This window comes from Hemicordylus capensis, chromosome 5, assembly GCF_027244095.1.
Source record: "Hemicordylus capensis ecotype Gifberg chromosome 5, rHemCap1.1.pri, whole genome shotgun sequence".
NCBI lineage: Eukaryota > Metazoa > Chordata > Lepidosauria > Squamata > Cordylidae > Hemicordylus > Hemicordylus capensis.
In genome coordinates this window covers 87015886-87037757 of record NC_069661.1, presented here as the reverse complement: position 1 = coordinate 87037757, position 21872 = coordinate 87015886, and the positions used below count along the sequence as shown (strand labels likewise).

The following is a 21872-nucleotide window of genomic DNA, read 5'->3' as shown; positions in this document are numbered from 1 at the left end:
GAAACGAGCGTTTAGCGGCTGCGCAACGAAAGAAGTGCATGACGGGAAATGTAGTTTAGCGCCGTCAAGAGGTCACATAGGCTTCTCGTACCTTGCTTTGCAGATTCTAAGCCAGAGAAAGTGACGTGTCAGCTCCCTGGGGCGTGTCCTGTGTGTAAGGAAGCTACTTTGATCTCCCCTCAGATAGAAGGGGAGGAGTATGCAGCTGCCGGAGTCGCTTCCCCTTAGTGTGCCGCTGACGGACGTGGTAAGTGAGGTGGCTGTTCCCCCGCCGCCTTCCTGGGGGACAAGCAAGGGAAGGTTGATGCTGGGATTCGCCTATCTGGTGGGCTCTGGATCCTCCTCTATAAAACCCATATTGTTTGGGGCTGTCTGGAAGCTTGTAGGATAGAGGTGGGTAACTGGAGACCCCGGGTCCAAATCTGGCCTGCTTGCGAAGGTTTCCCAGCATGCCTCCAGTATAGCCCCAGCTCCTCTATAATAACACCCGCTGCTGCCTTATACACACCTCGGACACTGTCGCAGCCTAAGACTTGGGCAAAGGGGCTCTTAAACTCCCACCTAATAGGTAAGCATCTAATAGGTACAGGCAACCACCCAATAGGTGTAGACAAGCCAAGGGAGTCATGAAGCTGACTCCAGGAAGGGTTCTGCCAAAGCCTCACGCTCAGGGGGTAGCAAGGTTGCAGTGGGCCCAGAAACAAGATTTTAAAACGCAACCCCCCCCCCCCCCGAAGCTCAGCTCATGAAGTAAAGAAATCTTAAAGGAGGCTGAATAGTGGTAACAAAAAGCAGTGTGTGTGTATATGTGTGTGTGTGTGTGTGTGTGTGTGTGTGTGTGTATATATATATATATATATATATATATATATATATATATATATATATATACCTATGTGCCACAATAGAACATCATCCTAAATTATTTTTAAAAAGGTTTTGTAAATTGTGGATGATGCAAGTCATTTAATGGTACTAGAGAAAGACATGCTGTTCTGGTAGCTCCAGGTCTTAACACTCACATCAATTTTGGAGGATGAATATAACTGAAGGAAGCCCGGGCGGGTGCGTGGCTGGGGGAGTCAGTCATGTAACTTGCCTTTGGGGGGTCCCCAAGGCAGTGGGCCCCCAGACAACTGTCTCCCCTTTCCCTATTATAGTTACGCCCCTGCTCACACTGGCAGAGAGGAAGTTAAAGAGCCCTAAGTCTTGATTTGTGTGGGATGGAGTTAGCTGCTTGTCCTCCAGCCTTTGTTCAGTTCAACCTATGGCCCATAGTTGTGGAAACAAGTTTGCTGTTCCTCAGTGATGAGCCAAGAGGTTTTGTGACTCCATAGAGGCCACATTCTGTAGAATCGTGGCTTGGGATTTCTTTCAGTGTTGCAGAGGATGCTAGGGCAACAGCATTTGGTCAGATTGTGCACTCTTGCCCACAGTCCACAAGCTCTGCCCCAGCACTGCAGGAGATCCTGGGTGCATCTCTTGGATTACAAGCTCTCCTTAAAAATATTGCTGTTATAAGTAACTGTCGGAATTGTGGTAGCAATTGCAATATTTCTAGCCAGAAAGTAAATGGTTTACTTTAACTTTGCATTTTAATCAACTCTGGAATTGACATGTTAATCAGCTCCTGCATACCATCAGGTACATACTGACTTGTTTTTCTCCATCCAAGCAGGTAACCCAGCTTTCTCATCCAGCATGATTAGGTTATACTAAGTTTTTTTTTAGTTTATGTCTGCTTAAGGTAAATATTAGTTGCAGTTATGATTCTGTGTGGATTCTTCAGAACCAATACTGCTAATAGTAACTGCTTTGCCCCACATAAACATTAAGTGGATGTCTCCTAGTCATCTACTCTGAGTTTCCTCCAACTGCTCAAAACAAGAAGTCTGGGAGATTTTAGACATGCTACCACCATGCTGAGTCTCCACATTTTCTCCAAAACAAAATATGCTTTGATACACAGAAGTGACAGAAAATGGGATCAGATGCTAAGTTCCCAGTTCATGGGGGCAGTTCTTTAAGCCACATTGCCATGGCAGCTTGTGGGTGGGGAAGTGTTCAAAGCAAGCAGCAACACTTCAATTCATATTAAGACTTGGCTATTTTTTCTTCCCTCTTGGCAGGTCATCTTGGAGACTATGGATATACTCTTTAGAATAAGAGGCGGTCTGGATCTGGCATTTCAGCTGGCCACGACTGATGGTGCGTCTATTAAAATACCTGGCACTGTATTAGTAATCTTTCTGTAGATAAAATTTAGTAACTACCTGCATAATGATTCTGAAACCATTGTGTCAGTAAAAATTTTATTCATTTTAACCTGATTGGTGTGGACAATACATTTTTGCTAGGGAAGGGTATGAGTTTTATTTTGAGATTATAGGAAATTCTGGTCTGCAGCAAGCAGGAGTGGTGGGTGAATAATTCAACTGCTGCCTTGCTCTAGACAGCGAGGAAACTGTAACTCCATATCTTGTCCAACACCTTAGGCTTGTTCTAACACATGGGTAGGCAATCTTGGCTCTCCAGCTGTTGTTGAACTACAATGCTCATCATCCCCAGCCACAGTTGGTTCAACCACAGCTGGAGAGTCAAAGGTACAATGCAGCTCCAAGCCTTGCTTCAGTACTATGTGTGCATGCTCTCGCTCTCTCTCTCTTCTCTGCCCAGCCTCCTCTGACAAACAGTATCCTACTATTAGTTAACCCCTGCTAACTAAGCAAAGAGGCACCTTTTGAAGTGATGGTTCTCATATATTTAGCAGAGAGTCAGCAACTGGCCCTATCTAGCCCCAGACAGCATCCCTTTAGTGACTGTTGCTGGTGTCTGCCTTATGTTTCTTTTTAGTTTGTGAACCCTTTGTGGTCAGGGAACCATCTTGTTTGTTGTTCTTCTGTGTAAACTGCTTTGAGAACTTTAGTTGAAAAGCAATATAGAAATTTTCATCATAGCAGCAGCATTTAAGGGCAAATCAGGGACTGGTATACAGCTGAAGCCTTTCAGTTGTAAGCCTTTCAGACACCAACCCCTGTACCACTGTAATAGCAGTCATGGATGCTTTTGTACTAGTGTGTGCCCCAGTCATGCTACAGTGCCATACTGTAGCATGACTGTCTGCTCGGTAGGCAGCAATAGAGAGCAGGAGCCAGTGATGGTTTCAGTGGCAATATCCAAAGAAACATTTCAGTAGTTCAATAAGCAGAACATCAGTACAGGCCGCTGCCTATCCTTAGTAGGCAATTCACTTGGGAAATGGGATAGAGCTGGAACTCTGTCCTACTTTCCAAGTAGAGATACTATGTTAGCAGTTGCAAAGCAAATCTCTGCTTAAACTACTAGAACTAAAGCAGAGGTTTTGATCATAACTGTAAGAATGTTTTATTTGGAATTCACATTGAAATCATTGAAGCTTCCAAATGAATGTGCTTAAGAACAAGATGTTTAAAGAAACTATAGCATAAGTTCATGTTCTAGATTGCTGTGCACATTTTGTCATCTTAATATTTTCTGCATTTTGTGCACTGAACTTAAAAGTGGTTCAGAAATGTGCTATATCTAATATATATTTTGAATAATTTGTTTATGTGAAATAAAGTCATAGTTCCTGATGACCTACAGCTACCAGATTTTCCATGAACAATGCTGCCACTTAAATTAGCTGTATGCACTGCTTTTTACATGAGAATGTGCTGAGGGAAAGGTTTAAATACATATATTTTATTTTTAAAGAAGAAATTCTGAATATAGTCATATTTTAACTGTTATTGTTCTCAACAGATTTTAACACTCAATCAGATCAATAATTTAAAAATGACATGCCTAAGAGAATCAGGAGAAGATATTTTTCAGTTCAAATTTACTATTATTCAAATTTACCATATATGTAGTAACTCAATTAAATGAATAACTGATTAATTTCAAACTGTTTTTTTTAACTTCCCTTTTGCAAACACATTAATAAAAATATTCTATTGCATATATTTAATTACTTGATACTTCCTGTAAATGAACTTTGCCTGGTCAATGACAGGTCTCACCTGCTAATACCATATAAAATAGGGGTAGTTTGTGGACTGTTACACTGTCAGAAGGCTACATTTCATTTAAAATTAAGTTTCTACTTATTTAAAATGCTAAAATATTGGCAATGAAAAAGCAATTCTTTTAAAAATAAAATCACACATCTTAAGTCTATTTATCAAGATTTTCCAAGAATCAGTTCCTATTCTTCATAACTGAGGGGAACTATTCATGCATGCATTCATTCATTCATTCATTTGATTTCTATACCACCCTTGTCCCTATGTCCAAAGAGGAGAGCTATAGAGAAAGTACAACATTATTTGACTTGGCACCAGCCGTGTTAGGAAAAAATGATATACAAACAAGTTAGATCTTTTGTATATGAAAATCCAAGGGGAATAAGGTTTCAGAACTTCTCCAAGCAGTTTATTCCATTGCTTTTCCGTGGTGGTAGTTAGGAAGTTCTTCTTAATGTTTAACTGCTTTAATTCAAACTCACTGCATCTTGTCCTGTATGTGAACAGAGTAAAAAATTAGGTTTTCTGAGATCCTTTCAAATATTTGAAATTTGCAACAACACTACCTCATCCCACTCCTTTAATCTTTTCTTTTCATGTTTTAGATAATTCAACAAAAGAGGCACTAAAATATGTTTTCAGTGATCTTTCAACCAAACTGGCTTCAGATGTACTAGTATTCAGGATCTGCAATAGCTCTGTGTATCTGTGGCCAAACAGTGGAACAAATTCGGCTCCAGCAGAGCTTACAGATGACTCTGCTTGCAAAGAGATACTGCGATTTATTCAGTGAGTACAACTGGCAGGGGTGGGGATATAAATGCGGTTAGTGGGTGTTGGGTAGTGCAGTCTTTCCTCAGTGATTCCCCCGCTGTTTTTCAGATTTGAGCAAGAAGATGAGAATAAACATAGGTTTTTCAAAAAGAAGGACAAAAAGTTACAGGACTCGGTAGGTATTTTTTCCTTGCCATAGCTTTGTAGAGCTGAGTATGAACACAGAACCTATTTGGAATTAAAACCATCATATCTCTTTTATATCATATTGGTCCATTCAGCACAGATGAAAAAGTTGGCAGGTATCTGTTGGTTTACAGAATCACATCTGCAGTTGTTGACATCCAGTTCTTAAACATTTGCTCCAGCACATCTGCCTTCAACATTGCAATAGTGTCCCTACAATATGGATATAATGTCATGGCTAATAACATTGCACTGGCTCAGCTGTTGGTCCTTCTGCCTCCTCATTCTACATGCTTATTTTCTAATTTGGCAAGTATTTGGACCAAACTATTGATTGATTCCTCGCTCCATCTTTTTAAACAACAACTGAAGGGATTCCTTATTGGGCTGGGGCACTGGTGCTGGGGAGGGGTTAGTCCTTTCACCCTTTGCCATTTTCCCAGTTTAAATTTATCCCCCACACCCCGGTGCTATTTGCCTCATTAGGGAAAGCATTGAAGCTTGGAGGAATTTAGACGGGAGCAATGGACAGGATTAAAAGACCCTCCTGTGGGGCCAAATCCAATTTAGGCCCTCCTCACAGCTGCTTTTTTATTAATAATAATAGACATGGGAGGTCTGATCACAGATCTTGCAGTCTGGCCCTTTCCCTGGAGCCATCCTTTTTCAGATTTTGATATTTCCATGATTCATAGTTTTTAAAAAGTCTTTACTCTACCTTTACAAACTATCTAGTATGGTTAATTTATCACATTTGTATCTTCAGGGTGAGCTTAATGTATTCATTTAAAATGTTTATATACCACATTTCAGGCAAATTTCACAAAGTGCTTTATGTGAAATTATTAAGACGGTAAACATGAATAAAAATTATACAATGAGAATTAAAGACAAGCAGTAAAAAACATATTTTAAAAGCCATTTTTTTTACCATGCTGCACTTCTAAATCCAGTTTTCTCTCTCCCTTCAGGGCAACATGGTTCCTCAGTCACTCAGTGGTGACAGCTGGGGAAGGGAGTGGGCACCTCTGCTGGAATAGCAAGAGCTGGCTAGTACTCAGCAGTGTTCCCTCTAAGGCATGTTCACGTGCATGCACACACAAGTTTTTTTTTAAATGTCTGGTCAGTTAATTTTAGATCCCACTCTGAATATGTGTTCACACAAATTACTATGATACTGCCACCCAGAACAAAACTCATTCCACACATAGATGAAAAGAATTAGAAAGAACACTGGTAGGCAGCTTATCCTGCCTTCTCTCTCCTCCCCATAGGGTTAGATGGGTCCTCAGTAGCCCTGGGGTAGTGAATGAGGAAGGAGGGGCACCTAATTGGAACAGCAGGAGCTGGATGGTGCACAGCTCCCCCCCCACTGTCCCCAGAACTTGCTCTGCTTTTGGCAGACTGTGACAGCTTTTTGACTGTTTGGACCTTTTGATTCCTTCCCTCTTTGTCCTTCTGATATTTTCAGTGTGTACATTTAAATCCTTATTATTTGCAGCAGCCTATAGTAAACATAGATCTTATGCTGGAAATGACAACTACGTTAGAAGCTCTGGCTCCTATAATTGAAAAGGAGAACAGAGGGCATCACTACATAAGCATGACCTTGCCAGTTGATGCTGTTGTCTCTGTGTCTCCAGAAGAAATGTGGCGGAAGTAAGTAGAATATATTTGTGAGCTTCTTGTACTTATCTTCTAAATGAATGCAATATCTGTGTATTAAAACTGCAATGATGAATAACTACAGATTCTTCTCTGTACTGTATGCCATCATGTTACTAAATATAAAACTGTATCTTGGCTGAGTTGTGATTTTGACACTCAAAAAGTGGAGGCCAAGAAATAAAATATTTAGAAAGACTGTTGTCAAAGAGCAGTTGTTAATTGTACCTTCGGCTCTCAATGGTATGTTCAGTAAGCTGGAGAAAGGAGGTGAAAAAGTGTGTGTACAATTCTGAGGCTGTGCATTTATTCTGTTCAGCCTCTTGCTGGCTCCCAGTAAGGAGAGTCTTTTAAAAAAAAAAAAAAAGATAGGGGTTATGAACATGGAGATTACTGAAAATCTGCTGGCAGGGAGCAGCATTTTATATTGGCCATGTGGGGACAGATGACAACTCTACTATGGTGTGAAAAGTAATGTGTTCACAAGGCTATATTTGTGATGGGTGAGTTCCCCTCCCTCTCCTTGGGAAGTGATCATTTGTGCTGCTCTGGTCCTATCTGGTTAAGTACCTGACAGAAACAGAGCAGCTTTGGTAAGCCATGTGTGCTGCTAGCTTTTATATTTATGCATATATAGTAGTTATTGTGAATTTGGCATTTTGCACTTTGCCTGGTCAGCATGCATAAGTGATATTGGACAGTATGCCTGAGTGGGCAATATGATTTGAGGGATTGTGTAAACTGATAAGTATATTTTATTCTCTGCTTGGAAAGTATGCATATTGCCTAAGCAATGTATGAAAAATATGTGATGACTATGCATATGAAACTTCTCTGATCACCTTCTTCAGCATCTGCTGTTGGTGGTAATTATTATTAATCAATGTACAGGATCCCCTATCAATGTTGTCTCTCTGGGCACATTCTCCATGCCTTCATATAAATGTGCACAATTATTGGTATTTGCTCATATTTACCAGTCAACTCATATTAGCCTTAATTATATATATAGTATAAGTTGTGTGTTAAGCTTTTAAAAGCTGTTTGTTATGCAAATAGCTCTCTTCCTCTAGCTTTCGCTGAACGTAAAGAACTTCGGGGCAGACACTGAAAAATGACCCTGCTTTTCTATTCTGGTTCTTTACCCATATCCTCTATAACTTGCAGTGTGAGAAGTCTCCTGGTTAATGCAATTCATACACAGCTAACTGATATGGAAAAATGCATTTTGAAACATATGAAAGGAACATCTGTTGTGGTGCCCGAACAATTTCATTTCATGTTACCAGGGAAAAAGCACCTTGTAACAATCTCCTATCCTACAGGCATTTCTGATAACCAGCTGGAGACTTTCAGACAGGTAGGACTGACTTTGAAAGCTTGTTTGGATGGGTGTTGACCAAAGTGTTATGACTGATACTTTTATTAATAATTATAAATGTAGAATTAATCATGTATAGCTTATTTCCTTAAACTAAAGTATGCATGTTAAGAGTTCTGCTGATTCTTATGTACAGGAGCTAGTTGTAAGGTGATCTCTGCTTATAACCGTGTTAGGAGTATTATACAAGGCTTTGACTAGCGCCTGAATAACGTAGGCACCATACTAGCCTCCTTAGGGGGATATATTTTACAAGTGGGGTGCTGTAACTGAGAAAGCTCTCTTGTCACCTGCCTCGCCTCCAAAGGCAGGGGCGCTGAAGGAAGGCCTCCAAAAATTACCTCAGTGTATGGATAGAAGCTTGTGGCAGCAGCCAATGTTCTCTCTAAGGCATGCACATATGCGTATGCGTGCAAGCTTTTTGATGTCCGCTCAGTGAATTTGGGATCCCGCTCAAGTTGAATCAGGAAAGCCTCACTGAATCACATGCGCGCGCACTACCTTGGTACTGCCACACAATTCATTCCACGCACAGAAGTAGAGAGGAATAGAGGGAACACCGGCAGAGGCATTCCTTCCGGTACCTGCCCCAAGCTATGTAGAGCTTTAAAGGTAAGCATTAGCCCTCTGGATTGTGCTTGGAAATGGATCAGTAGCCAGAGTAGCTTATTGAGCACTGGCCGGATATGTTCCTGACAGCCAGTCACAGTTAGTAGCCCAGCAGCTATGTTCTGAACTAACTGCTATATCCCAGCAGTCTTCAAAGGCCACTCCATGATGATAAGCACAATATTACAACATGTTGATTTAGTACTGAGGAAGGTAGTTCAGCATGCTGCAATTAAAATAGTCTTTGTTTTTAAAAATGCATTCATAATAAAGTAGAATAAATGAACAAGTTTTCTGATCGATTAACACTCTGATTTTTGCCTTGTTTTTAGGAGTTGCATAGTCGATTTAATTTGCCGTTGGACAGACCTTATTTCCGAAGGGCTAATGCTTATCACTTTCCAGATGAGCCATTCAAAGACGGGTATCTGAGAAACCCACATGTACATCTCAGTCCACCTGGCATAGAGTCTGGTATGGTGAGTTGCCCTTATTTTAATTTCGAACCTAAGAACAGACTGACATAATGAAAACAGGGGTGGGGTTTCAGACTCCATGGAAACATAAGACCCATCAGAAAATTGGAAAGAACTCTGCCTGGGTTCTAGCACCCATTGATCAATATTAACACAAATGAGAAGCATATGGCCCAATTACCTTCTATTATCTCAGTAAACAAACAGGCAAATGAAGCTGTGAGGATTTCCTTGGGAAGCTTACTTTACATTTTGAGATCCATGGATCGAATTAGTGCATGCTTGCTCATAGGAATTCTGGTTCCAGATCCCTAGTTTGAAAACATATGTTTCAAAGGCAGAATGACTATTTTTGTAGAAAATCTGAGGGCTGACTATGTTTTTTCTTTCTGGCACAGGTATATGTGGTATATGGCACATATAGCTATCATCATTACATGCAGGATCGTATTGATGATAATGGTTGGGGCTGTGCCTATCGTTCTCTACAGACTATATGTTCGTGGTTCAGGCATCAGGGATATGTGGACAGATCAGTACCTACCCACAAGGAGATCCAACAGGTACAGATGATTTTTAAGTTTGGGTTCCTTGAGAAGAGATAGTTGGCGATGGGAGAGGTTATTCAGGGGTCACCTGCTTGCACCTAACAAGATGTAGTGGTTCTATATGGCTGTCATTCACCTAAGGGGTAATTTCAAGCTGTTTTCATATTTATTGTGCTTCTCAGTATGACACTGCTCTATCATTGCAGTTTTCTGTAAGGAATGGGTTTGGCCCGAAGGCTTGAGGCTTCATTCCCAGTCAATCTTGGGAGAAATTCTCATTAAGGGAATAAATCTGGGACTGGGTCACATCACTTCAGACTTTAGGTGGGGGCTTACATGATGAAATGTTCCTCCATACCAAAAAAAGAATAAAAAATCCTGCACATTCAACATGAGATGTCAGGGTGAAGGATTCTAGTGGAGTATTTCCCTTGTTGTTTTGTTATATACAGGGGTCATCTTTTTTATGGAGGTATATTTGCACCCTCCCATGCACACACCTGCAGTTTATTTTCACAAATAGCTGCTTTGGGGGCTATTTTGGTGTGGAAAAAATGGCAGAGGGGGAAGTGTTAACCCCACCCCTTACTGCATGCCATACTCCTGTGCTGAATCAGCCCTTCAGCATTTGTTTCAGACTTAAAAGAACTGCTTCTGGTCCACTTTCTGGTTTAAGATTACCTGTGAATTATAGATTAAAAGTAACATGTTTGACGCTGAACCAATACAGCCCAGAAACTGGTCTACCACCACAGTGAGAACTACATAGTGGACAGACATAGTAGTGCCATGATAGTGTTGGCTCAAGGTAATTTTTCCTTCACTATTGGTCTGATTGACCTAATAGGTAGGATGTCCCTGTGACTATTGATAACCCTTCTAGTTCCAGACTGTGAATAATGTGTCCAGTATTTTCTAGGTATACAATGTCTATAAACCATTGATAAGTCTTGTTAAATAGTTTGTGTGGGAAGTGCACTGCATTATCTGCTTAAGTCCTGCAAAAGTGGTATTATTAGTTAATTTTCTAGGGGTGCAATCCTAAATATACTTATTAGAAAGTAAATTTCATGGAATTCAGAGGGACACTTCCAAATAAATATGAAGAGGGACTGTGATTTCAATCTTTACTTGCATTTTAGAATTAAAAACACTGAACTTTATATGATATATACGAGCACAAGTTCATTCATTTAAGAAGCAGATTTCCCTCCTGCTCCCATTGCTTGGCCTCCTATAGTGACAACATAGCATTGTCAGCAGAACATCAGTGCTGTGGAGCATGTCTTGTCAGGCCATTGCCTGACCACCTACCCCAGCTTTGCCTGTTGCAAAGGTGGATGCCATCATGGGCTAAGGCAGAAGAGGCTCAGTTAGGTCATTTGCGTGTTACTTGACTTATTGTGGAGGGATCCATAATTCTGGGCCAAGTACCTGTTCTCCCATGCTTCCCTTTGATCTCTGGGAAGGTGGACTGGAAGCAGTGTCAACTTGTCTTTGGATCAGTGGTGAAGAACAGGTTCATTGCTTGTTGCACACTGAGCTCATCTTGAGGGAAAGGAAAGGAAAACCAGACTGCACAAGTTACGGATACCTTTTCTCTCCAACGCAGCCTGGCCTCCACAACACAAAGCCAGACTGGGGTGTGCCAAGGGAATGAGGGCTACTCTCTGCTGTTGGCCCTAAGTGTTCTGTAGTAATCACAGTGACAGCATTACATGCAATTGAGTTCCTTCCTCTGGTGTCTTGTGTGAGTTTTTGATAACATCTAAACTAATTCATATGGATTTTTCTATAGTAGTTGAGCACCATTTTAATATTGATCCTGCACTGGCTGCAAGCAGACTTTATTGTGATATGGATGGTTTCTGTGTTGGAGCATGATGTGACCTTGCAATAAATTACTAGTGTCAACCTTCACAGCACATCTCATGTTGATTATATTTCATACCAATTTTGTGTAAATAACTATTTCAATTTGATAAATTTCTCCTTATACTTTTATTTCTAAAAAGCCAGATTTAAAAGTCTATTTAATAGGTAAATGCAATAATGATTACAGTTATGGTACAAATGACTATTGCATCTGTTTTTGTTTGTGGTGGTTCCCAAGGCTCTAGTTGATGTTGGAGACAAACCACCAGGTTTTGTTGGATCACGCCAGTGGATTGGGTCTATTGAAGTGCAACTTGTATTAAACCAACTACTGGGGATAACTTCAAAAATATTGTTTGTTAGGTAAGAATACATTTTAAGAAAGGCATTTCCAATGGGCTTGGATCCTAATTTGCATGAGTGGAATGAAGCTCCCATGAGATCTTCTTGCACCTCTACTCTCCACAGCAGCTCCCTGCACCTACTGCAAAACCTTTCATGAAGATTAGGGGACCCTTAAGTGGGATGGACCATGGGGAGCTGACCTGTAGAGGGAGGAGGGATCCCTGGAAACTGGGCACTGGTGCTTTTAATGAGTAGAGTTCTGCTTGCTAATGGTGTCTCTGTCCCTAGTTTATAAGGACCCTCAAAAGAGGCTGGGGGGGGGGCAGGGGCTACTGTGTGGAGGAATAGGGAATATCCCTGCACAAACTTTGTTCTGCTTGTGCAAATCAGGATTCAGCCTAAAAACTAAGATTGCAAGAATCCAGCCAAGAAATGGGTCCCTCAAAGGATGGGTCACGGCAGCAGAATTCTATGAAAACCATAGTTCCAACTCTTCAAAGAAAACCACATGTTATAGTTGATTTGGACTGTTGCTAAAGACTAAGGCTGGAAAGACTCAAATTCAAATGCATGCTGCACCTTGAAGCTCACTGTGTGATCTTAGGCTGGTTTCTCTCTCTCTCTCTCTCTCTCTCACTCTCTCTCTCTCTCTCTCTCTCTCTCTCTCTCTCTCTCTCTCTCTCACACACACACACACACACACACACACACACACACACACACACACACACACACACACACACACACACCCTCTCTCTATTCCTGACAGGTTGACTGCCTCAACCCAACCTATCCAAGGTTATTGTAAGGGTAAAACTGGGTGGGGTATGTTCACTGTCCTGAGCTTTTTGAAAGAAGGGCAGAGTAAAAAATGTAGAAATAAAAAAAGCTTTGTGAGATTAATTAGCCAAGTCTGTTGGGACTGTATAGTTTCATGTGCCATTATGACGGATAAATAATCAGCTCTCATGGTCCAAAAACAAGCCTTTTCGGTAAGCATCTATGTGGCTAGAGAGTGGGTATTTTGTCACTTAGCATTATGTTCATTATTTTAAAAATCCTGTACAACTCCAATTGATTTTGCACTTTATATGATGATCAACTCTATAACAGCATAAGAGAGAACATTTTGTTCAATAGTAATTTCATTTTAGAGCAAATCCACTGCTACAATAATGTGATTATTTTCACATTATTTCATATTACAGGTAAATAATTTATTTCTTAGTGTTGCTTTGGTACCTAGTATTGGCAGCAACATACAGTTTCCTTTAGAGTTTTATATTTACAGGTGATCTGCTGATGATCTGGAGTGTGAAAAACCTAATAGTAAGAGTTTTTGTAATAGGAGATGTAGAACAACTTGGAGACTTCCCTTTTGAGATAATACAAAGGTTATATTCAGTGAGATTTGTGATCTAGAGTGTGCAGCCTAGTACACAGCAATTTAATTCAGTAACTGTTTACAAAAATAAAATCTGGTAACTTGGACATAGCTGACAATGGCAAGGCAGCTTACCATCCTTCTGCTCTGGTGGGCTGAATCGTAGAGGTGAGAGGGAGGGATTTTTATTTAAGAGAAGTGTGATGACTTCTTTCTTGGAGAAAGAACTCCTGATAATGTGCACGTTGAGCCAATTCACAGAGATACATTAATACTTTAAGATGTATCTATAGCAACTGCATCCAGATGGTGTTGCTGAAAGTGCAAATGATGACAGCCTTTCTTTTAATAGCCAAGGTTCTGAACTTGCTTCCCAGGGAAGAGAACTTGCTAATCATTTCAAGACTGAGGGAACACCAGTGATGACTGGTAAGCCATTTAATACCTCAAATCCATATTACCAGACTTGTCTGTCCTGAATATTCATCTGGCCTTTTAACGTGGTATATTAGGCTTTGAAGACTCCTGTTCTATTTCTTAGCCTTCCTGGGACTGCATCACTTTAGAATGCAGATAGAGGACTGCATGCTTGAATATTCTCCCATGTGGAAAATGCCATCCCAGTGAAAAGCTTGCAGATTGGGCTAGGCTAGGCTAGAACCTTTCTCCCTGATGTGCTGGCTTCTCACAGACAATGGCTGATATTCGAACGCTGCATTAGTGCAAGGATGTTGCACTAGCTAGTTCTGGCAAGTCAGGAGCTTGTGTTCCAGACCTAGTGTGGTGCCAGCGCAATCAGGGTGCCCTTGTTCATCTTGCGGCATGCCTCCTGCTGTGAAACGTCTCCTTCAGCCCATATATATTGCAGGGTATTATGCAAAGCTATCGGCTATCTGTTGTGCAGCCAGACCAACTGTGCAAGAGACTGAGCAACTTGGAGCATCCAGTCTGCTGTGTGACCTTCTTGCATGGGTGCATCTCTGTTCGCTGCATTAGTGCAGTGCTAGTCTTGATGTCAGCCACTAAGCTTTTATGTGGGAGAGCATTCAATCATGTGCTCCCCCTAGATGCATTTTAGGATGGTGTCGTCTCAGGAATAGCTGCACCATGTAGTAGTTCTAATATATGTCCAACATGTAAAGCCAAGTCTCCTGTAGCTCTCTTTCTACTTCCCTGCAAGTTTAAAACATCAACTTAGAGAGTCTGCTTAAAATGATCTATTGGTCCCATGTATCAGGTCTTGTATATTATTCTGCTATAATGAAGGGGTGTGTGTTCCTATTTTTCTCCCTGCTTTCCTGCTCATGATTAGGATGGTAAGGAAGTCCAAGCCATTGCTCATGCCTAAAGTCTAAAACTTGTGGCTGACAGGATAAGGGAAATTACTCAAAGTAGTCCCATTGAAATTAAAAGGACAACTTAGGCATCCTTCCTATCCTTCTCATCATATCAGCCAGTCCACCCTCCAAAATAATTGGCTGTATTTTTTTAATGCACTCAAAATAATTTTTCAGACCTCAGCATTTCTAAGCTAATTAGATGTTTTGTGATTCGAAAAATTATTTAGAATGCATCTTTTTCTCCCCATTAAGTCTGTAGGATACAATCATAGTTTTAAATCGGAAACACTAAATAGTTACTTAAACTCAGCCTATTTTTAAAACGTTCTTTAAAAAAACCCCAAAAAATTTGAACCGCATGATTGAGAATCATGGCCTTCCTTCTGGTTTGCTATCCTTTTTAGATAGCTTTGAAGTAGCTTAATAGCAGTCAAACATCTGGCTCCCCCCCCCCCCCCCGGTGTGAGGACTTCCTAAAGAAGAAAACACGATATGACCACCTACATTGCTGTAGGTGGCCTTCCAAGAGTGATTTTTGTTCTTTTCTTTTTTAAAAAAGAAGGAACTGATCCAAACAGAATTGTGTTAAATGACCTTGGGATATATCCATAAAATCTGGACGTTTTCCTTGCTGTTCATTTTTACAAATGATAGTTGTGTCAAAGAAGTGCTGCAGGCAGGCACATTCACAGAAGATTGACACATCTGCTGCCAAAATGTCTTCTGTTATTATAAAAAGTGTGTTTTGGTTTCTGAGATGTAGGCTTGATATAACAAGATAAAGAAGAATGGTGGGGAGAAAACAGATTAAATTTCTTAATTGCAGTTCATACATTATTAAGGTGATGCATCTCTTCATGCATTGCATCTACCCCACCCCACCCCACCCCACCCCAAAGATAATATAACTTATGAGTTGGATGGAGCACATTGACACCTGCTCATGCATAAGACTCACTTGCACAATTTCATTCCCAAGAAGGAGGAGGATGTAATCACATGAGCAATTCCTACACTACTGGACATTGCATGCTTGTGCCTGTGCTTCCATCATGCAAAGAGAAGCACTGTTCCAGTTAACAAATGAACTGGGATTTAGTCCTGACTAAGACAAGCCTTTATTTTCTATATCTGTGTGATCTCCATCACACATTGAAGTCATTTGGAAAGGTCAATTACCACTGGTACGTCTGGTGGTGATCGGAACTGGGCTTCTCTGTAGCTGCTCCTGGGCTATGGAATGCACTCCCCGCAGATATCCACTGTTTAGGCTTGCTGTTGTCCTTTTAAGAGAGCCCTAAAAACTTACTTGTTTGGCCTGGCCTTCCAAGGTTTTTAAACTGTTTTTAGTATTTTAATTGGTTTTATATGGTATTTGTTTTTATGTCTTTTAAAATTTGTTATGCACCACCCAGAGCCTATGGATGGGGCGATATATAAATGTAATAAATAAATAAATAAATAAATAAATATCTAACTCGTGCTTTAGCCTCCATGTGCCCACTTGAGATGCTCTTATACTAGTCCCTTCAGGCAGTAAACACAGTGCTTGTGTGTGCCTTTTTTCATGATTTCAGCACATTGCTCATAACTTGCTGATGACATTAAAAATGTGGTTTGTTCTTGGTTGCTGTCGCCAGGATCATCTCATGGGTTATCCCCTCCCACTAGCTCTGAGGCAGGACAGATCTGATTTGATAGAAAAAAAGAACATGCCCACTTGGGGCTGAGGGGGATAACTCAGATCTTTCTTGGTGTTTGGGAATATCTTGGTGTTTAATCTGGCTAACTCCTCCAGAAGTAACCTTATCTGCCTAAAGCTCATGCATGAGGCTTTTTTGTCAGGTGGTGGTAAGCAGACTTAGAGAGTCCTTAGGACTGGAAATCAAATTAGTTATGTAGAATTTTCTTTTCTACATAATATTTTGACTCCTTTTGGTCACTTGTCCTCAGTTTTTCCTGCCATGCATTCCACAAAATTCGTTTTGGAGCTGACATGCAGATATTTGGAAGCAGAAATTTTTAATGTTGTTATTGAGCAAGCAGTTATTTTGTTCTTGAATATGCAATTCTACGTTCTTTGTCTTCTCCCCCTGCCTTCCCAATTCAGGTGGCGGAGTCTTGGCTCACACAATACTAGGAGTAGCGTGGAATGAAAACACAGGACACATAAAATTTCTAATCCTGGATCCACATTATACTGGAGCAGAGGATCTGCATATTATATTGGAAAAGGTGAGCTTCCATGTTCATGTTTGATTTTCATTCCATTTGTTACAAATAAAGGGGAACAGTGCATGTGTGGGTTTAAAAATAACCCCTGTGTTTTGATTTTATATGTGGGTAAATCCCACCATCTTAAACTCTACATGGGAGAAAGGATCTGTCAAAAATGTGTATTGCTGGGATGTAATCCCATTTGTGGCAAAGACCCCACGTGTGTTAGGCAAGGACACAAACCAATATAGCAGGTCAAGCCTGGCCTCTTTTGCTTGCTTCTTGCAATATTTTAGCTAAAGAATATATTCCAGTGCATTAAAACTGAATCTCAAATAACTCCTAGTAGCCCAGTTTTGAGGCCTATTCATATTTCGTTGTGGACAAGGAATCAAACTGAATCTACAACCCAAACCCTAGATTATTTTTTCTGAACCAGAATAAAATTTAACTCATGATTTGAAAATCTCTCTGAATTAAAACCCGAAGCAATTTTCAAGTTACTGGTTTCAAAATATGGGTTCAACTAAAAAAACAAGGGGAAAAAAAAAGCAACCTGATGTGATGGTACAGTTACTAGTCCCCAGCTAAAATGATATGCAAGCATATAAAACTCTGGGATTTATTTTACTCTGGGATAATTTTTATACATGTTCTTAGTTTCTGTACTCTGCCCCATTAATCGGCTTGGAAAGAACAGGTAGAACAAGGCCAGGTACTTTAAGAGAGAAATCCACAGTACTTAAATAGTACAAATTCAAAACACATTACAAATGTACTGTTAAGTGTTTTAGTTCTCATTTCATGTGTGCCTCATACTTTGGGGTTGTATTTATGGCTGATAGTTGTAGCAATTTGAACTAACTACCTTGTGCAACCTCATTTTGCAAGCCAACACTGTATGGTTCTATATTTAAGTCTTTCCACCCGAAGTGGAACCAATTCTATTCCTGAGGTATGCTGAATTGGTTGTCAGACACTATTGGTTTGGACCAGAACTAAACTGGAGCATTGTCTGTCACAGCACAGCTGGAACAAAAACTAGTGATTTGATTATAGGCAAATTTAGTGATTTGATTACGGACTTCAAATATGCCTATGATGGACCACTCATAAGCTGCATGTTGCTAGCACAGACCAATACTTTGCATTAATTCAGCTTTACAAACATTTCCAACGATGTACAGAATGACAGACTAAGTTTTGAACCAAGACTGAAAGCAGGTGGGCTTGCCTCAGGGTCATGTAAATTCACTCTGAAATCTTTCCAGAGGACTAGTTGTGCCATTGAGTCGGTGCCGACTCCTGGCGCCCACAGAGCCCTGTGGTTTTCTTTGGTAGAATACAGGAGGGGTTTACCATGGCCATCTCCCGTGCAGTATGAGATGATGTCTTTCAGCATCTTCCTATATCGCTGTTGCCCAATATAGGTTTTTCCCGTAGTCTGGGAAACATACCAGCGGGGATTCGAACTGGCAACCTCTTGTTCTCCAGGCAAGTTACTTCCCCACTGTGCCGTTAGGGTAGCTTTAGTGTGGGGAAATTGCTGAAAGGGAAAGTTTAGAAACCCATCACCACTATTTCTGTGCATGTGCCAAAGTACACTGCAGGTGTACACTGCATGCATACACAAGCTGCTTTGGCTCCTGGAATCCTTGCCTACACAATGTTTACACCAAGCATCAAGATTATCTTCTTGGTGGCATTTGCCTTATTACTATAAAATGTGTATCTAATAGGCCTGTGCAATTACGTAGCTTAGAAGAGCCAAAGCCAAATAATGTGCACATCACTGGGTCCCACACAATGCGGGCTGTTCCCTCACTCACCTCCACACAGTGCTGGGGAAAGCCCTTCCTGAGAGCCATAGGAAGCCTCAGCAACTAGAAAGTGGAGTCCTTACCAGTGCTTTCCCCAGAGAGCTCTATGGGGAAATGTGTTGAGAGAGACTATTCTTCCCAGCACTCTGTGTATGCCTTCCTATGCACCTTCCCAGATACTGCTGGGCCGCTATGTAAGGGCCTTCCCTGTAAGGACCCTCCCTTGTTCTATGCCTCGCATGCCTCTGTGAGTTATGGGTAAGGCTGCCTCTACCCAGAGCCAGTGCTGATGTGCACGTTATTCAGCTTCAAATACTGAGAGCCAAATAATTACACAAACCTAATATCGAAGTCTCTCTCCTTTTAGTTATTGTCATTCACATGATGTTTTAAAAAGAATATCAGGATTGAGAAGTTCCAAATTATGACTCATGTTAAATCTTCAGAATTGAGAATTCAGCTGGAATTTTTAAAACAAGCCTTTTTTAAAAAAAATGCACCCAGAAAATAGTTTTCATAATTCAGGTTTACAAAATCCTATGGTTTCAAACAGATGCAACCTACAATGCCAGCTTGAGTCACAGACATATTCACACCATATTACTGAGGCAAAAGAGGCTTGAACTTGTCAGGCAGACTTCATTCTGCATCATCAAATTCAGTATTCTGCTTTCACACAGGAAATCTCAACTAGGTTTCAGCTGTTGGAAAGCACATAGGGCTACGCATAGGGCATGGTACTGCTGACACCGCACCAGATTCTCTCCTTATGGAAGTGCAAATATGTAGACGGGCAGAGAGACAGACATTAAAAGTTATAAATAAAGTTTGACTGGTTTTATTCAGATAACTTTATTTCAGAGAACAGCAATGAAGTATAGATCAGTCATATTTTGCAGACCCATATACCCCACACCAGCTTTTCAAGTTACACAGTGGTTTGCTTCATGGGTCATAAAATGTGTAACTGCCTTTTTGGTCCATAGGCTTTTACCTGGGGCAGCTTTGCAATTTTTTTGACGAACCAGTGACTCTAAATTCCTGGATTCCTATCAAGTAGCTAGTTTCACTCACCTACAGTCAGTTTGACATAAACTATAAAAATGGACAGTTAGGTTCATCTTTATTGGTATAAAATAAGGCAGGCTAGTGCTGTGTATGTCAACAGCTGTTTTAACTATGCTTTTGCCTTGGTTGTGAAAGACTGTTGTGGAGACTGGTTTAATGTGAAAGATCGATTTTGAATACTGATAGTCTCCAAGCTGCTTCTCTAGGGGTTGTCATTTTAGGAGATCTGGGAGACTTCCAGTTTGCTTTTCTGACTCTGCTTCAGAGCAGGTACTTCACTATAGATTTAAGCAGGGATTCAAAGGCTGAGGGAAGGCAGCGGAGATGAAGTTGCATCCTCCATCAGTTCCTTCTCCCAGTGCACAGCACTTCCCTGTAGTGGCAGCTCTTAGGTTGCTGGATAGTAAAAGACTGAGATACAAAAACAAACTAGATAAACTGCATGTGTGTGGGGGGAGGAGAATGAATTCATGTTCATTTTACACATGGGTCTTTGGCACAACATGTCTTATATTCTTATCCAAGGTGGATTATACAAGATATTTATTTATTTAGTACACTTATATACTAGCCCATACAAAAAAGTCCCTGGGTGGTATATATGTGATCTTATATCAGATATATGTGATCTTCATTTTTGCCAGAAGCTGAAACATTTAGACCTAGACTGTTACTGTGGAGTAGTTGTGGAGCAGGACATGCTTTTGGATTCTTGGAGATTCTGGCTTACTACTAGTAGTAATGGTGAAAAGTAGTGCTCAGCCTCTTTATTGTAATGGAGCACAGATCTGCTACAACCTTTGATGGGCTGGCCCTGAAAACTCTGTCCCATGAGTTCAGAAACTGAGCATCTCTTTTTGTTTTTTGTTTCTTGTCATTGGGAGCCAGGTAGCTAGTGAATGTTGTAAAATTCAGAAATATATTGTGCTTAAAATGCACTTGGTCTGATTCACAATCAACCCTATCAACAAAATGTTACATTGTTACCTTCAAATTATATACCTATGCTTCAAGCAAAACAGTTATCTGTGGGTTTTTAAAAAGCATTTCTATGTATGCAATTTATATACTATACTGAATACATAGAAGAAATATTTGACATGATATAGTATCAGCTTGCGTGCTTTTATTTTTTTTTATATACTGCCCTTCCCAAAGTGGCTCAGGGTGGTTTACATTAAAATCAAACACACATAATAAAACAATTAAACTTTTTTAAAAAGCATTTAAACCAGATTAAAACTCATTAAAAGCAAATTAAAACTAGATATTAAAAGCTAGGCTAAAAAGATGGGTCTTGAATGAGCCCTTCATTTGAAGAGTGTTCCATTTCGGCTCAGAACACTCCACATGGCCCACTTCAAGGCAGGCAGTTCCAAGCTCAAAACATTCTGCACATCCCTAGTTGATATTGTATCAAGTTCACTTGTCTTATAGTATATTTTTTCTCCAACTATGCAGGGTTGGTGTGGATGGAAGGGCCCAGATTTTTGGAACAAAGATGCTTATTATAACCTGTGTCTACCTCAGCGACCAAAAACTATTTGAATGCCTGTTTAGAAGATCGTGGTATACTATCTGTCTTATTTAGAAATATATACATGTTTTTAAGCAATTATTTATTTTCACTTAAAATATCAGAATTCCAGTTGAAATGGGCATGCTACTCCAATATCCCATGGTATACAAATTAAGAACAAGATGATGTTTTAAATAAACAGATTACTTACAAAATTATATTTTCTGATATTGCTTATATAATTAGATCCTAAGACTTGCAGCACTGGAAGATGAATGAGGGGGCAGGATGATGTGTCATGACAATACAAGAGTAGTAATTACATCAAAATTGCAGTAAAATTCTGTGAGCTTTGCTTGCTGATAAACATGCTCAGATCAAATGTATGCGGCTCAACAAGATCACGTACCTTATTATGCTCTGAACATTGCTAAAGGTATTCATAGAGCCAACTGCTAAGTTAACATGAAGTAGTTCTTAGAATCTGTTATGAAACTGGTGGCAATGCATAAGTGACATCAAAGCTATGACTAATTTTTAAAACCCCATCCTTCTCCTGTGTGTGTACATGTTCACATGTGTCAAATTTGTGTGTTGTGGGAGAAACAATGTATCAATC

General features: G+C 40.3%; 1 protein-coding gene across 5 annotated transcripts; it reads left to right on the top strand.

Moving 5' to 3' along the window:
• Positions 1-18: 18 nt before the first annotated feature.
• On the top strand, positions 19-21471 carry UFSP2 (UFM1 specific peptidase 2). Of its 5 annotated transcripts, none has more exons than XM_053256846.1 (12): positions 19-247; positions 2130-2208; positions 4652-4835; positions 4929-4995; positions 6508-6665; positions 7839-8031; positions 8994-9140; positions 9536-9700; positions 11799-11923; positions 13642-13718; positions 16740-16864; positions 21196-21471. In XM_053256846.1, the coding sequence occupies exons 1-12, from the start codon at positions 200-202 to the stop codon at positions 21280-21282; spliced, it is 1455 nt and encodes a 484-aa protein (XP_053112821.1). In that variant the 5' UTR covers positions 19-199; the 3' UTR covers positions 21283-21471. The 5 variants fall into 5 exon arrangements, with proteins under 5 accessions (XP_053112821.1, XP_053112820.1, XP_053112818.1 ...); XM_053256845.1 differs by lacking the exon at positions 19-247 and adding an exon at positions 290-325 and having other exon boundaries at positions 6511-6665; XM_053256843.1 differs by lacking the exon at positions 19-247 and adding an exon at positions 290-325.
• Positions 21472-21872: the final 401 nt, after the last annotated feature.

Coding starts and splice junctions, on each gene's coding strand:
- UFSP2 (XM_053256846.1), top strand. CDS start 200: ATGCAGCTGCCGGAGTCGCTTCCCCTTAGTGTGCCGCTGACGGACGTG. Junction 248..2,129: donor GTGTGCCGCTGACGGACGTG/GTAAGTGAGGTG, acceptor CCCTCTTGGCAG/GTCATCTTGGAGACTATGGA. Junction 8,032..8,993: donor AGCTGGAGACTTTCAGACAG/GTAGGACTGACT, acceptor CCTTGTTTTTAG/GAGTTGCATAGTCGATTTAA.